General features: G+C 37.3%; 1 protein-coding gene across 6 annotated transcripts in view; it reads right to left on the bottom strand.

Annotated features, from left to right (window-relative positions):
- Positions 1–15,730, bottom strand: part of SHTN1 (shootin 1) — a 101,901-nt gene that overhangs the window by 28,845 nt on the left and 57,326 nt on the right. For all 6 annotated transcript variants that reach the window (XM_067709286.1, XM_067709289.1, XM_067709285.1 and 3 more), the window contains 4 exons: positions 13,677–13,830; positions 11,783–11,882; positions 7,270–7,352; positions 535–644 (listed from right to left, as the gene is read on the bottom strand). In XM_067709286.1, the coding sequence (XP_067565387.1) occupies positions 535–644; positions 7,270–7,352; positions 11,783–11,882; positions 13,677–13,830 (447 nt within the window). The remainder of the gene's footprint in view (positions 1–534; positions 645–7,269; positions 7,353–11,782; positions 11,883–13,676; positions 13,831–15,730) is intronic.

The following is a 15,730-nucleotide window of genomic DNA, read 5'->3' as shown; positions in this document are numbered from 1 at the left end:
TAATGGAAACAATCTTATAAACCTCACTATTTTTCAAAAGTTGTCTTAGGTCTGCTACGGTATATGATGTGATCCCCACACTCAGATTCCCCTCCCCCACGCACTAAAACAGAAGCCTCGGGAAGGCAAGGATCTTTGTGCCTTGTTTACTGCTTTACTCCCGGTGCCTAAAACAGTACCTGGCACATAGTAGATACTCAATAAATACTTGTTGAATTACACACAAGCACCAGGAATTGATGAAAATAAAGGGCGTGCTAATTGTTACTTGTTTGGTATAACAGTTCATATCAATGTCCCTCTCAAGGAGACGGCAGCACCCTGCAACCACAGGACTTACTTTCTGTAGTGACCTAGGTTTCCTATGGGTCAGAGTCCTTCTGAAAAGTGCTTATATGAAGCAAAGGCTTTTACGGCACATTAGACTTAACCCAAGATTTGACAGTCAATTCTGATGCAGCTTTCATCAGATTTCAAAATTTTACGTTAAAAAAAAGAAACATCAGGGGAAAAAAGCATTTAGTCATTCCATACCTTTGCCTTGGGTCTAGCTGTCTGATTAACTGGTCTGAGATGAACTCCCTTTTTAATTCTGTCCATCATCTCTTCAACTGCTTGCCTCTTCAGGTCTGTGACTTCTTCAGCTATTCAAAGAACACACACATAAATCATCTTATGTTACAAGAAAACTACTTCCTATTTCTGGTAACTTAGAAAGACTGCACTATGTAATTAACCACAGTCATTTTTCAGACAGAGTCACAAAACACCAATAATTTACTAAGGTTAACAGCTCCCAGGTAGCAATATTTTTTTAATAAAAGTCTTTTAATAAGAGATTTGCTTTGAGAAATAAGAGTTATAAAATTTAAGGTCTAATTTGTAGCCTGGAAATCAGTATTGGCTCATCTATGTTAAACAAAGTACATTTTGTTCCGTTTGTCAGCATAATAATAGACCTGAATTTCTCCAGGTCTTTAAAAACCTAATTTTGTACCTAACTCCAAATAACCATTCACTTTTGTCTCAAAGATGTTTTTGTAACTTATAGTACAACCTATGTCAAAGAAATCCAACCAAAGCAGGAATAACTATCAAAAAGCCCATTTGAAAATAAAAGATCAAAGAGATTTTTTTACCTCCTGGAAGAAATCCACAGTCAAAAGATGAGCAGCAAATAGATAAAATCTATTTTTAAATTGCCATCTTTTGTTTAGGAATCATATGGGAAGGAAACATTTAACCAAACCTTTTTCAAGTCTTTTAAAATTGTCAATGTTAAAAGAAAACATACATCCAGAAATGACTGCAGTTAAGTAATTAAATGTGATAAAAAATTTCAACTATTGTTTAATCTTTACACTCTTTGGCTGCAAAAACAATAAAGCTGTTGAAATATGTATCAACTAGATGAATGCAACTGAGGTGAGCTGAGACCTGTTGGTCAGAAGAGTGAAATCTGTCTCTTGCACAACAGCTTAACCAAAAGCACCAAATCATTCTGGAACATTTATCACCATTAATGCAGCTCTAGATCTTGTGTTTACCTCCAGCTAACTCACTGTATCCAATACATTCAAGTTTAAATATCTCATAAAGACCCTCCAACAGACTCCACGTTGTGGGGCAGGCATATGGTAGGCATTCAGCAAGCATCTACCTACTGACTGACTTGTTAAAGTTCGAGCTTTAAATGGCTATCAATAGTTTTACTATTTGAGCAGAAACAATTAAACCTCAAAAGAATGGCTTCTAAATGGAGGCAATCACAACTATATCCCCCAGCTAATTCACAGTCGTGTCAGGCTTTGCGCTAAGGAGGCCGAAATCATGGCTTCTTCTACTGCAATATGGCAGACTTCACTCTAATCCTGGTTAGCTATTCCTCTTATACATGCTGAGGGGAGCAACTTAGAGAATCCAGAGGCTCCATTATCCTCCACTCTGCAACATCACAGTGATGGGATCACTGCTATATTCACCATATAACCTAGGTTTTCTAATACAGTCCTGATTTCAAATAGTGTTGTCATCCTCAGAAGCCACTGAAATGCTGGGAATTCAAATTTCTCAATATCCAAACAGCATTTTTCAGTTCCAGAAGTCAAAAGAGTATCTTTTGTGAGGCAACATGGGAGACATGGCACCAAGGTCAGAACTCATCCACCAATAAACGAAAAGACAACAAAGCTGTGGGTTGATCAACTATGTGCCCTTAAGCAGTATTTTCTAAGGCAACCTCTGCTGATGGCTCAGAAACATGTTCAACAAGGGGACAGACAAGAAAATTACTATGAACAGAGATTCACTCATTCATTCATTCACCGACTCACTTATTCAATATCTGAATACCTATTATGCACTACATGGTACTTTTGCTGACCGTTTTCAAAATCAGAGGAAATAAGACACAGATCTGTCATTCATACCCATACCTGGTATGGGTATGGAATTTATTCCAGGGAATTTAAAAAAATCTTCAAAACCCATTCGATTTTCAGAAAGGCTGCCATTTTGAGTAAGACTTGGGAAGAGCTGCATGGCAACAGGAACATCGCCTACAAACAGATTAGCACTCTGTAAGGAACGACTAAAACTCAATTAAATGCACAAAACAAAAACTAATTAAGGCAGACAGATGGAGAATTATGGTCAACACCATTCAAGTCTGCTGCAGCATCTAACACAACAGGAATTTAAAGTAGTTTCTTATTTTTGCTTGCCAGAATCACAGTGATAATTCAGAGAAGTGCCACTATCTGTATTGTGTACAGATTATAAACCAGGCTCATAAAATTTTCTCAGTCTTTTTCAAACGTAAAGGCTTAATTGGTCTTAAGGAAAAGAAATCACTCTTATCAGATTCCCTACTCAGGCACAACACAAGGGCAATGGCTAGGTTAGCTACACAAGCTTTCTCTCTCACCGACCCTGTTTTTGAACTAGCAAAATGCAATCTATACGAACTTCTGAACTATTAAGCAGTTCTAACAAATCTGCAAGAATCACCTACAGAGAGCTCATGGTATGTTTTGTGATTCTTTTCTGCAATCACGCAGTTGGTAATTGTTTCACAAAAGCATGTAATCAGGGGGACAACAGAAATATGCAGGATACTGGAGATTAAAGAAGAGGGACAAAGGAAGACAAGGGGTCTAATGTTATTGAACTGCCACAGGAAAATAAAATCAAATGTTCTTTGAGTTAGTGCTTCCAGGTCAGTCTTGGATCAGAAAGCTACATGTAATTAATTGAGGCTTAAATTTTAAGACCCACTTGAAAAATAAGTTAGTTCCTCAAAAAAAAAAAAAAAAGACCCACAGACAAAACCATCACCTTATTGCTCAATAAAACCTTTTGGTATTACCTAGAGGAAACTAAAATGAATTTTTAAATGTCACAGGTTTACTTTTCTCTTTCAATAACATTTTTTAAAAGGCATTAAAGAAAATCTTATGGCACTGTGATGCACAAAATTTCTAAAGAACATATCATAGTTGAATAAGTTTGGATTTGACCTACAGTCATAAAGTTAAGAAAATTTCCTTAACTACAATGATCACAAGAGCCTGCTGAATGAGGACTTCTGCCCTTCAGGGTGACTGGTACCATGCCTTTTTTTTTTTTCTTTTAGGTAACATTCTGAATATTTTCTATGTCATGGGCACTACTCTAAATGCTTTACATGTTGTGAGACTCATAATTCTCAAAACAACTCTATGAAATAGGAACTATTATTCCCATTCTACAGATTAGCAAACTGAGGTAAGAAAATATCAACAAATTAATGACCTAAATATATGATAAACAGCAGGCATACCTCTCAAATCTCAGAACTTGTCCAATAAATGCATTCTTATCAAAATTAGAGTTATTAACTGCAAAGTATGTAATGATTTCTTGTGTTTAGATCTTAAAACTACTTCTAAAATATTTCACAGACCTTCCCTATAATCAAGCTTTTTAAGAGTCATAACCCAACAATAAAAGTTTCTCCATTCATAAGCTCTGAAAAACATACCAACTGTATAGCAAAAGCCATCATACGATGCTAATATAAGAAAACACTGTGATAGCAAGACTGGTTCCCATGTTATAAATGCAAACTCCAAAGTGTCTCAGATGACCCCAATATTGATGCTCTACATTCATTCATCATGTCTTTAATCGCTGTTGATCCACTCAACAACTATTTTTTAGTGTGAATGATTAACAAAACACTATAAACTACCTTGCCAGACAGAGCAAAGTACGGCTATGGTACCTATCATTTAAGGCAGTATGATTTTAGGGCGGCCCCAGTTTAAAAATCTCCTGATCAACTTCTGTGTCTGTAACTACTTAGATTCCCAAAGTAACAATTCAATAGCTCAAGGATGAGGGGGAAAATGCTGCCACATTTCATGAATTGTAAATGAAATATCATTTTCATAAGGAAAACTGCATGGTTTCTAATACTGGGAGTTAATAAGTTCTAGAACACATCTTTTTAAATTTAAGGGTGCTGTTGAGGTTGATAAGCTAATAATGTAATTTACTGAGAAGGGGAATTTATTTTATTCTGACTGCCTTCTTGACCCTCTAAGACTTAACCAGTTTTCCCAAAACAAGACCGAAACAAACAAAATTTTAATCTTAATTACAGTGTCAGGGGAGGCTTAACAGCCAGTAACCCAAGAGCAGGGCTGCCCTGCAAATCACCAAAGGCAGGACTTCGAAATCCTGCAATGCCTTGGCAAAGCAGAATTTGCCTTTTAGCTGCATTACAAGGGGCTGTAGGAGGCAGGGGAAGAAAGTCAGTTCATACAGATGATAAAATCAAACAGCTTTCGTTTGTAATGGTACTGCAAGGTTCTTGCTAAGAAGAAAAGACCAAGTCTAAACTTTGATTCATTCAATATGCATGAAAGCTGTGGGAGGCTGCAGAGAGAAGTAAACCCTCACAGAGCCTGCAATCTGTTCAGAGGAGAGATGTGGAAATAACCCCAACACCAGAGCAGAGGCTGGGGGGTGGGACATTAAATCCTCACAGTAACAAAATTTGAAGTAAACTGCTATAGCAACACACAGTAATGAGCCATTCATTCTGGATTATTAATACTCATAAATAAAGGAAGAGGAGGAAGAGACTGGGAACACACCAGACAATATGCTGAAACCTGAATGGGAGACATGGAATCAGAACAGTACCTTGCTAGAGGACGGGCAGGAGGGCAATTCTGGAATGAGGAAAGACAGGAGCAAATGCACAGAAGGCTTAGACGTAAGGGGCCAGCCATAAGGTGAAACAGATGTAATGAGAAATGAGGCTAGAGTAAAGGCAGAGAACCACCTCTAAGCAGACAGGGTTTGAGATTCTATTCTGAGGCAGGGAGAAGCACAGAAATGGGATAAGATGTAGGACAACATAATGAGACCTGGCGTCTGAGAACACGGCACTGCAGAGGTATGAAAATGGCTGGGGCGGGGCAAGGAGACCCGGAGGCAGGAAAAGGGGGCCAAGAAGTTTGCACCCATTTGGGCTTGAACCAGGCTAACCTACCATGCTCCATAAGTAAAACAGGTTGAACAAACACTGCTGAGTTTAATTTGGGTTCTATGGTCCTCAGGCATAAAGGCCCAAGATCTGGGGCCAGCATTTCAAGCTTCTGCTCTCAGTGTGGGTCCACATCAAACTGCCCACAGCTCTGTGCACTGACTCTGCACCTACCCACCTGGGGCCTCTGCTCAGCAGCAAACCTCTTCTCTCTCCATCCCCATCTCTTCCTATTATCCTCAGCTTCTCCCTCTCCAAAGAATCACAGGGTCCTGTGAATTTTACCTCCCTAAACAGCTCCTGAATTTATCCATTTCTTTCTCTCTCTACTACTACCACCCGCATCTCAGCCCCATCAACATTCACCTGAATGAGTGCAACAGTCTTCCCTCATCCACTCTCATTCCTGTACAGTCTGTTCTCTGTTCTCTCACTGCAGCCAGTGTAATTTTTTACAAAGGACAAATCTCATCATGTTACACTCCTACTTAAACTTCTACTGCCCTTAGGATAAATATCAAAATCTTGACCACCGCCTCTAGAATATGGCTCCTGTCTACCTAGTAGACTTCCTCTCTTGCACCCCATGTTCTAGTAATATCAACTTTCTTTCAGTTTCCTAATATGCCAAGCTCCTTCCCCACTCCGGACCTTTGAATTGTTGCCCCTCTATGTGATCTATTTTACCATATATACCCTGACCTTCGAAATCCACAACTACTCAGCTTAAATTTCACTTGCTGACATCAGTAGTCCACCTCCATAATCTCTTAGATCAGTACTGATAACCACTCCTCCACAGTACTGATCAAAAAAATGTATTTAAATAATTATATATTGCACTGGTAATTACGTGTTTACTTCCTATCTGCCCCACTCAAATGTGACTTTATGTCTTGCATCTCCAGTACAAAGCACTGGAGAGAACACAGAAAGTGCTTGACAAAGTCTCAGTTCATTGCTATCAACTCTAAAAAGCCTTTCCCCAGGACTTCCCTGGTGGCGCGGTGGTTAAGAGCCCACCTGCCAGTGCAGGGTTCATGGATTCGATCCCTCATCCGGGAAGATCCCATATGCTGAGGAGCAACTAAGCCCATGCGCCACAACTGCTGAGCCTGTGCTCTAGAGCCCAGGAGCCGCAATTACTGAGCCCACGTGCTGCAACTACTGAGCCCACGTGCCACAACTACTGAAGCCTGAGCACCTAGAGCCCGTGCTTCGCAACAGAAGAAGTCATTGCAATGAGAAGCTTGTGTACCACAACGAAGAGTAGCCCCTGCTCACCTCAACTAGAGAAAGCCTGCGCACAGCAACGAAGACCCAACACAGCCAAAAATTCATTAATTAATTTAAAAAAATAAACATAAGGAGTGGTGATTGTATAGCACAGAAAATACAGCCTATATATATATATATATTTTTAAGACCTTTCCCCAAATCCTCATTTGGAATTACTTCCTCTCTTTCTTTTACACCCCAAAGTACCTCACCCCTTAATGAAAACACATTTCCCAGCATCCCTCGCATTACAGTGATATGTGTGAATGTTTACCCGCTCTAGACAGTAAGCTACGTGAAGACAATGACTGTTCTTTGGTTCATTCTTCTAGCTGTTAAGTTCACATTTCTCCCCAACAATCTGTTCATAGTCAAAGAGCTAACAAGTATGTCTACTGTTGAAAAACTGTACACCACCAACAAAAAGTTAACCAAAGGGGTGGGGTGAGAATTACCTGTTTCTGGTTGAGCTGCCTTTTCTTTCTTAGCACCACTGCCACTGGGGTGGGATCGCTTCCGGATCATGGACATGAGGGATCTTTAGGAGAAAGAAAAAGATCAACAGGATTAGTGGATGCCTTATGATCCAAGAAATAAAATGTATAGATTCTAAGTAATCAGTTAAAATCCAACTCTTCTCTAAGTGCATGAATATATAACTAGAATTTAAGTAGCCTACTTTCCACTTTAATAAACTGTTAAATTTTTAAGAAAGAGAAAGATGTCTCACCCCTTTACTGTGTAAAAACCAAACTAGTTACTGGGAGAAGGGGGCTGCTAACACTATTACTAATTTTATGCAGAGACATCTGCAAAGTAAAATAGATAGAGAAAACCTTTCAATATCCATATTTAAAATTCAGAAACAGTTATCTATGTAATACATTTGAGGGAGAGGGAAGGACAAAAGAATTAGGGGATGTTTTGGTAAATATCTATTTGCGAAATATGGGCATAAAAACATCTGAATCTGCACAACATAGACCAGATACTTCAGGGATAACATATATTCAGACCACTGTCTCTCTGGTCCATGTTTCAAAAATCTGTGTAAAATCCAAATCATGATGAATTTGACATGAAAATTTAAAACCTCCATATATTAAAAGACATCATAAAGAATAAAAAGAAACTCTACAAATCAATGAGAAAAAGCACACACCCAACAGAAATAAAGGACAAAACCAAGAAACCCCATAAAAAAGGATGTCCAAATTTCCAGCACACAAACAAACAGGTTCTTGACTTCTTTAGTTATTAGGAAATCACAAATAAAAGCCACATTGAGGTTTTACTACACACTCATCAAATAGGCAAGAAATTTTAAGTCTGATAATATCAAGTGTTGGTAGGTTTGTGGAGTAACAGGAATTCTCAAACTGAAGATGTATAAATTGATAGCACCACTTTAGAAAACTGTTCAGCATGAAAATAGACATATCCTATGAGCCAGTGATTCAACTTCCATATATATTACAGAAATACAAGCACTTGTGCACCAGGAAGCATGTACAGGAATGTTCATGTAGAATTTCCATAACTTCCCTGAACTGGGAATGACTCAAATGTCTATCAGTATTACAATGGATAAACACATTTTGGGACATTCATAAAGTGGGTTACGTATCAATGAATATGAATGAACTTTGGCTACATAAAATAATATGGATGAATCTTACAAAATAATATAAAGTGAAAAGAAAAAGACACAAAGGAATACACTACAATTCCAATTATATAAAGTCATAAACAGACCGTATATGTATTTACAGTAGTTTAGGGATATGTATATAGGCAAAAAAACCCTTTTCTTTAAGAAAAGGATAAAAGGATAGGACTTGAGGGTACTAGCATTGTTCTATTTCTTGATTTTGATGGTGATTACGTGGATACTCATTTTATATTATTTTAAACTGTACATAAGTTTGTGTACACTTCTACATGTATATTATCACCCCCACCAAAAAAAAAAAAAAATGAATCAAGAACTCTGAAATTCTTTCAACTACATTATGAATGTCCTCAGTGTGGTAAACTGGATTTGACAAAATACAGTCCTGAGGAAGACAAACTGGGAAGAGAGGCATAATGCTGCCTGCACAAAAAGGGGCAACTGGATACACAGTACTATTTGCTCTGAGGACAGAACAACGTGATGTTCCTTAACCACTATCATTTTTAGGTTTTTTTTTCACTTCTTACTTCTGTCTTTGGTTATATTATTAATCCCCTCCCTAACTGCCTTTTCTTAAAATTCTCACACATACCGAACAATCTCCCACAAAGCATAGCATAAAGAAAGTGCTACATCCTACTCTACCCTGTGAAGTTTCCAGGACTTACCAACTGGGAAACAATCGGTCACTGAGCTTTTAACTTCATCTAGTTTGTCTTCTTTGGGCTCATAGTGGCCCAAAATGTAATTAAATTATTTTCACAAAACTTCTAATTTGCACAGAACTTTAAAACAAGTACATTTTAATCCATAAGGTGAGGGAATTAAATGATGCAAACTTTATTTTTTCCATTCTGTCAACTGAAGACAGAATATTCAATGTCTACTTGTTAACATTCCATAGAAGGGTGGGGTTTGGGGAGGGCTCTCACTAATCAGAGGCCTCTCCTCATTCTGTAATGATCCCATCTCTGGTTCTGAGGGGAAGTTTTGAGAATGTGTATTATTGTACACAAAGATTACAAAGCAAGAAGTTATTTGTACTGCTCAGAACAGTTGTATGTATTTACATAAATGAACTAAGAATATATGCCCAACACTGCAAACCACCTAAGTAGATAAGAGAAAGTGCTAGCTTTAAATGTTCTGAAGTATAAGTTGAAGACTGATACGGTGTCCACAGGAAAATCATCTGTAATATTAAAAAGAACTGTCAAGATGTTGCTTAGACTAAAGAGAAAATATCAATAGATAGTGTGAGTTTCACAGGACAGATGAGAAGACCAGGACAAGACATCTGGGACCAATCATCCAAACCTCTGGCTAAAACTGCCCCAGGTGGAAAATATTCACCTTGAAATTCTTCAAGTGTTCTTCACACCCACTGTGAGGGTTAATTTATGAGTCAACTTGACTGGGTCATGGGGTACTCAGATAAATGGTCCAACATTATTCTAGGTATTTCTTTGAGGGTTCTGGATGAGATTAACATTTAAACTGGTAGCCTGAGTGACTGTCCTCCCTAATGTGGGATGGGCCTCCCTCAATCAGTTGAAGGCCTGAATACAACAAAACGTGACCCTCCCCCAAGTAAAAGAAAATTCCTCCTGCCTGACTGCCTTGAAACTAGGACATCTGCTCTGTCCTGCTTTTGACTCAAACTGAAACACTGCCTCTTCCTGGCCTGTTGACCTTCAGGCTGAAACAATGCCACAGGCTCTCCTTGGTCTCCAGCTTGCTGACTCACCCTGAAGTTCCTGGGACTTGTCAGCCTCCATAGTCATGTGAACCAATTCTTGAGAATACATTCTCTTTTTATGTATATGATGTGTATGTACACATGTACACGCACGCGCGCACACCCCCCCCCACACACACACACACTCCCACACACCTATTGGTTCTGTTTCTCTGGAGAACCCTGACTAACACACTAATATACCCTACCCTTTCCCCATGAGCCACACCTGGCCAGGACCTGTCCTTTCACTCCATTACTACAAAATGACCAAGATATGCCTTTTTCCTCTCTTAACTCTCTCCCATCTGTCCTCTAAGTCAAATGAGCAGGAAGAGGAGGGGAAAGCAATAAAGCCACTTAAAGAAGCCACAGGCTCTAGTCTTTTTCTTCCACTTCCACTTCTATCCATGATCTACTTCAGGGTAAAACAAACAGCTCAGGAACAAAGTTGGAAAACCTTGATTAGTGGATTCAAAGTCCATTGAAACTCAATACAAATGCAAATATACTTTTTTGACAAGAAAGTACTCCTTATCAAAAAATAAAAATCTCTTTCTACTGAGAAATTATATTTTATACTACTTAAATTCATCTTAAAATAAAAATCATTCATGTTATTCAATGAAAATTTTCTTTAATGGGCCTTATAAGAGTTCATGCTTTAGATATACATAGTCTGAGTCCTACTTTCATTTCTCAGTGTGACTGTAGGATGCTTTTTGAGAAAATATTCTATTTGTTATACTTTACTTTTAATTCTAAGGGCTCTCAAGGTTTCAGAGACTAAAAATTAAAGGCCAACAGCAAGATTATAATCATTTTTTAATAGTTATCCCTCCTCACAGACAGAAGTGACCTTTCTTATCAAGCTCAAAATTCTAGACCTTAGAAAAAAATCAAAGTGATGAATTTCCTATTATAAATGTCAAATTCAGAATACCTCTTACAGATTTAGCTACTCAGGACAGAAAGAATTTAAAATACCTGAAATTCTTTCAATTGACTCTTGGATCGATCACGTGTAAAAATTATTTTGCCTTAACTACTTCAGTGGCTTAAAGTAGATCTGTTAGGTTTCTGTTAGTTCAGTACTTTTATTTTTTAAATAACTGAACAAAGCATAGCTTTTCAAATTCAAGTTAGTGAGAGAAAAACATGAAAACGTTCTGGAGAAGCTCAAAATTCCTTGATCTTCCAGTTAAAGGAAATCCTAATGATATGGACTGAAGTTTTAAAACTGAAGTATCAAAAAAATTTTTTTAGATGTCTAGCTCCTTGGTTTGGAACATCCACATGAAATCTAAACACCTACAACAGAAGAACACTGTAGGCCACAAGATGTCTTTATATGTTACAAGAAAGGAATGATATACTGGCCTTCAGAAAATTCTCTGAAACACCTGCTGATATCTTTCATACTTTTTACCACCACACCCCTCAAAATGATGCATCTAAGCCCGTATTGCTTAAAAAGGGTACCAATAGCATAAACTTCATTTTCTCTGACAAGGACTAACATTTGATGCAAAGCAGTCTTCCTGGATGTGCTTACCGGATAGGATTTGGAGGGGGAGGAGGAAGCGGTGGTGGAGGAGGAGGTGGGGGAGGTACCGAATTCTCAGACTGGTTCACCCGTTTCTGGAGTTCATCGACTGCACAGAGAGCAAGCATTCAGAAAAGAGCTGAAATAAGCAACTTAACACCTTATATACATGTAAAGGAAAAAACAACCACTCTCAAAATCAAGTTCTTTTATTAAAGCAAAGTTAGAAATTTCAGTATGAAACTGCAGAACCCTTTAAACTTTTTATCATCAGTAAGAGAGGCCTTATATATGTTACAAAAAATTTACCATCTTTTTGCTATATATACAAACTATGCAAAAGAAAAAATAAATCAAGACAATGGCTGGATGGGTGGGAAGTAAGGATTGAGAGTAGGCTGAAGAAATATTTGTTAACAATAGAATTTACTACTCAAACACTAAGAAATTGTTAATACTTGACTTTTAAAGTATACAGACCAAGAATTAATTTTAAAGATGACATTTAGTAATGAATTTTAATAGCATACTTTCCTCCTCCACTTAATCTCCTTCAAAAACTGCAAATCCTAGAGTTCTTGATTTTAACCAGACTCAGACTCTCAAGTGTTTAACTCAGAAACTTTTTGCTCTTTGGAAGAGCATTCTGGAAATATAATTTATTCATTCAAGCCATTAATGAAACAAGTTCTTACTAAGCTCCAACAATGTGAAAGAGCCTATGCTCAGTGCTGCTCATGACACAGTTCCTGACTTCAAGAAACTCAATTTGAATTTATATCACAGATGTGAATGCCTCTAATCGGGCTCTAATGGGCTACAGGTACTGCACTCAGGAATAGCTCTCCCTCTGCGCAGTCACTCTACTTTCCATGACTGACTACCCTAATGATTTGTGCATTTGTTTTTACCGTCAACACTTAAATAAGCAGTGGGGGCCAGGCTCCCTGACACCAAGAATCCTCTAGTTATTTCATATGCATGTGTCTGTTTCTCTAAAGGGAGTTTGAGATCCTCATGGACAAAAGGCATGGTTTCTTTTCTTCTACATTTTTTATAGCACCCTAGGATACTGGGTATGGCTGGGTACACACACAGCAGACAATAACTAAAAAGAATGGACTACTTCTTAATTTTAGATCAATTTCAAAAAATAAATTGTAATTCACTTTCATTGTGGATTAGAAAGCATTGAATATTTTTTAAAGGAAAAAGCCTACTTGATTTTTCTGTACAGATTTCAAAATTCTAGTATAAAATTAACCAAAAATATCTGAAGTGAATATTGAAGCTGTTATAAAGGGAACCTGCCCCCTTAAATTACCTACTTTCCAACAGAAACTTATTACTTATCCCTGTGTAGTAATCCAACTCACACATTCTTGTTAAGCCTTCTAGAACTGAATGAATAAATCGTTTAAGTAACTCCTGGTGTTTTAAAAGTTTTTCCATTTAATATATATATTGTTGCCCATTTTATCGTTAGGTGTGATACTGAAAGTATTATTTCATGTGCATAATTAGACATTGAAAATGTAGGTAGTATAAACCTAAAAAGTTTAATTCTTTTTAAAAATGCACCCTAAAATGAATAAAATAAGTATTTAACGAACACTCATCTCTGAAGCCCTGAGAAATGCTGAAGTTTTGGTCTCCCCACATTAATGATATCTCCGTCTCTTAATTCTGTATGTGATGCTCATAAAGCCTGTGAGTCCAAAACAGAAGTCTAAATATTTGTGAATCACATGATTACAGCGACCGTTCTAATGAATTACAATAGTCAGAAATGAAGAAATTTAAAACAAATCTTGGTATTTTTCTATAGCATTTAGTAAATGTACTGGTCATGAGAGATTCACATAGTAATAATAAGACATAATAGGCTACTCAGTGCTTTTACCGGAATGCTTTAAATTTCTAGCTTTCTCCTCAGAATTCTGATATTTCAATTCCAATTCTTTTTTATCTTCTTCTAGAAGCTCCAGTTGCTGTTTGAGGTTGTGCATCTCTTTGCGGAGAGCTTCATTTTGTAGCTGCTCTTCTAATTTTTTGACCTATAAGTTATAAACAGACTTTTATGTGGTGACAGTTTTTCCTCTGTCAAGGAAAATAAGGGGAAAAATAAATGTTTCCCTTTTACTTTGCACTTCATAGCAAAGAGATTACAATTCATCTTAAAAACCACACAAATCCTAGGATACAGATAATACTTAAGATCACTATCAGCAATGTAATTCAATATAAATTTATTGAAGACTTATGTCCCAGATAATTTAATTTTTAAAGGTGACTAGAAAAAGTAAAATATTCATTTAATTTAAGTAACAAATTCATTTAAAACAGATTAACGCCTTTGTGCCCATTTTCAAAAGAAAAACTCAGGTAATATTAAAAATTTGGTGGGACAACTTGGTAACAAATATAAAAAACCTTAAAAAAATATAAGGAAGAAAAGACCCTTGATTCAGTAATACTACTTTTAGAATTTGTGAAATAGTAAGACAAGTGTTCAAATACATTAACTAGAATGTTCTTTATAACAGGGAAAACTTGGAAATAACCTAAATGTCCACCAATATTACTGATTTAATAAATTATAGTTATGTTCGTTAAATGAAATACTATGCAACCATTTAAAAATCACATAACCTCACTATACACTGACATGGAAATATATATTACCAAATGAAAAAAATCAGGTTATAGAACCATATGCTTGGCATGATTCCGTTTAACCTATATTCATAAAACTACAATTTACATAAACTTTGGATATGCACCAAAATATGGGATTTTTAACTAATCTTAATTTTCTGCTTTAGCTTTTTCTGTATTTTAAAATTTTGTTTTATTTTAATCATAAAAACAACACAGCTGTGTTTTAAAGATTGCTGAATCTGCAAGGGAACTTATAGACAGGTAAGAAATATTTTCAACCACATACCTGAAGGATTATCCAGAATAATTGTATAGTATAGTATAATACATTTAGAAGTACTGACTGCTGTAAGTTCATTTGTAACTTTTACCTAATCTTCAGTACCTTTCCCACTACCCCAACAAGGAACATACACAACAATTTAGTCCCATCCTCAATACAATTTACTGGGTTCTTGCACGCATTATTTACTAAATGAGTTAACTACAGTAGTAGAACTTTTCAGAACCAAAATTTCTAACATAAGCTAAATAAAAATAAACCTTCTTTCATTCCCTTCATTTGAAAAGGTAATTCCTGGGCTTCCCTGGTGGCGCAGTGGTTGAGAGTCCGCCTGCCGATGCAGGGGACGTGGGTTCGTGCCCTGGTCCGGGAAGATCCCACATGCCGCAGAGGGGCTGGGCCTGTGACCCATGGCCGCTGAGCCTGTGCATCCGGAGCCTGTGCTCCGCAACGGGAGAGGCCACAACAGTGAGAGGCCCACGTACCGCAAAAAAAAAAAAAAAAGGTAATTCCTGCATATGGGGACAAAAAAAATTATTTCCCTTCCATCCTACTCCCCAGGCCTCTTTCCCAGGGGCAAGCACAGTTACCACGTATTCATCTAGAGGTTCTCTACCTATACGCCAACATTTCTTATGGAAGAAAAAAAAATTAACTCTACCTCACAACCAACTTGGTTAAAAACTCCAGGAACTTCCAAGGATTAAATGTCAATATTGTTGCTGAAAGAGACTTCGACAGGTGGTAACAAATGGCAGCTAACAGCCTTTCCTTCACAAACTAGGTACACTGTAAGTAGTATAAACACTGATGTAATTTTTCTCAAGTGGTTTCTTTAATTTGAAAGGCTTTGTTCCACCTCTTCGCCTCTCCTCCTCTCTGCCTCTCTTTCTCACCCACCACGGTGACTATCCTTTCTGCCTAGCACATACAGGTAGGCTGTGTCAGCTGGAATAGCTCTACTCATACAAATTGAAATAAGCACTTAAGTCTTTAAACACAGATCTGTGCAA

The sequence above is a fragment of the Pseudorca crassidens genome, chromosome 16 (assembly GCF_039906515.1).
Source record: "Pseudorca crassidens isolate mPseCra1 chromosome 16, mPseCra1.hap1, whole genome shotgun sequence".
NCBI lineage: Eukaryota > Metazoa > Chordata > Mammalia > Artiodactyla > Delphinidae > Pseudorca > Pseudorca crassidens.
The sequence above is the reverse complement of the archived record's forward strand: the minus strand, read 5'-3'. Positions and strand labels throughout refer to the sequence as shown.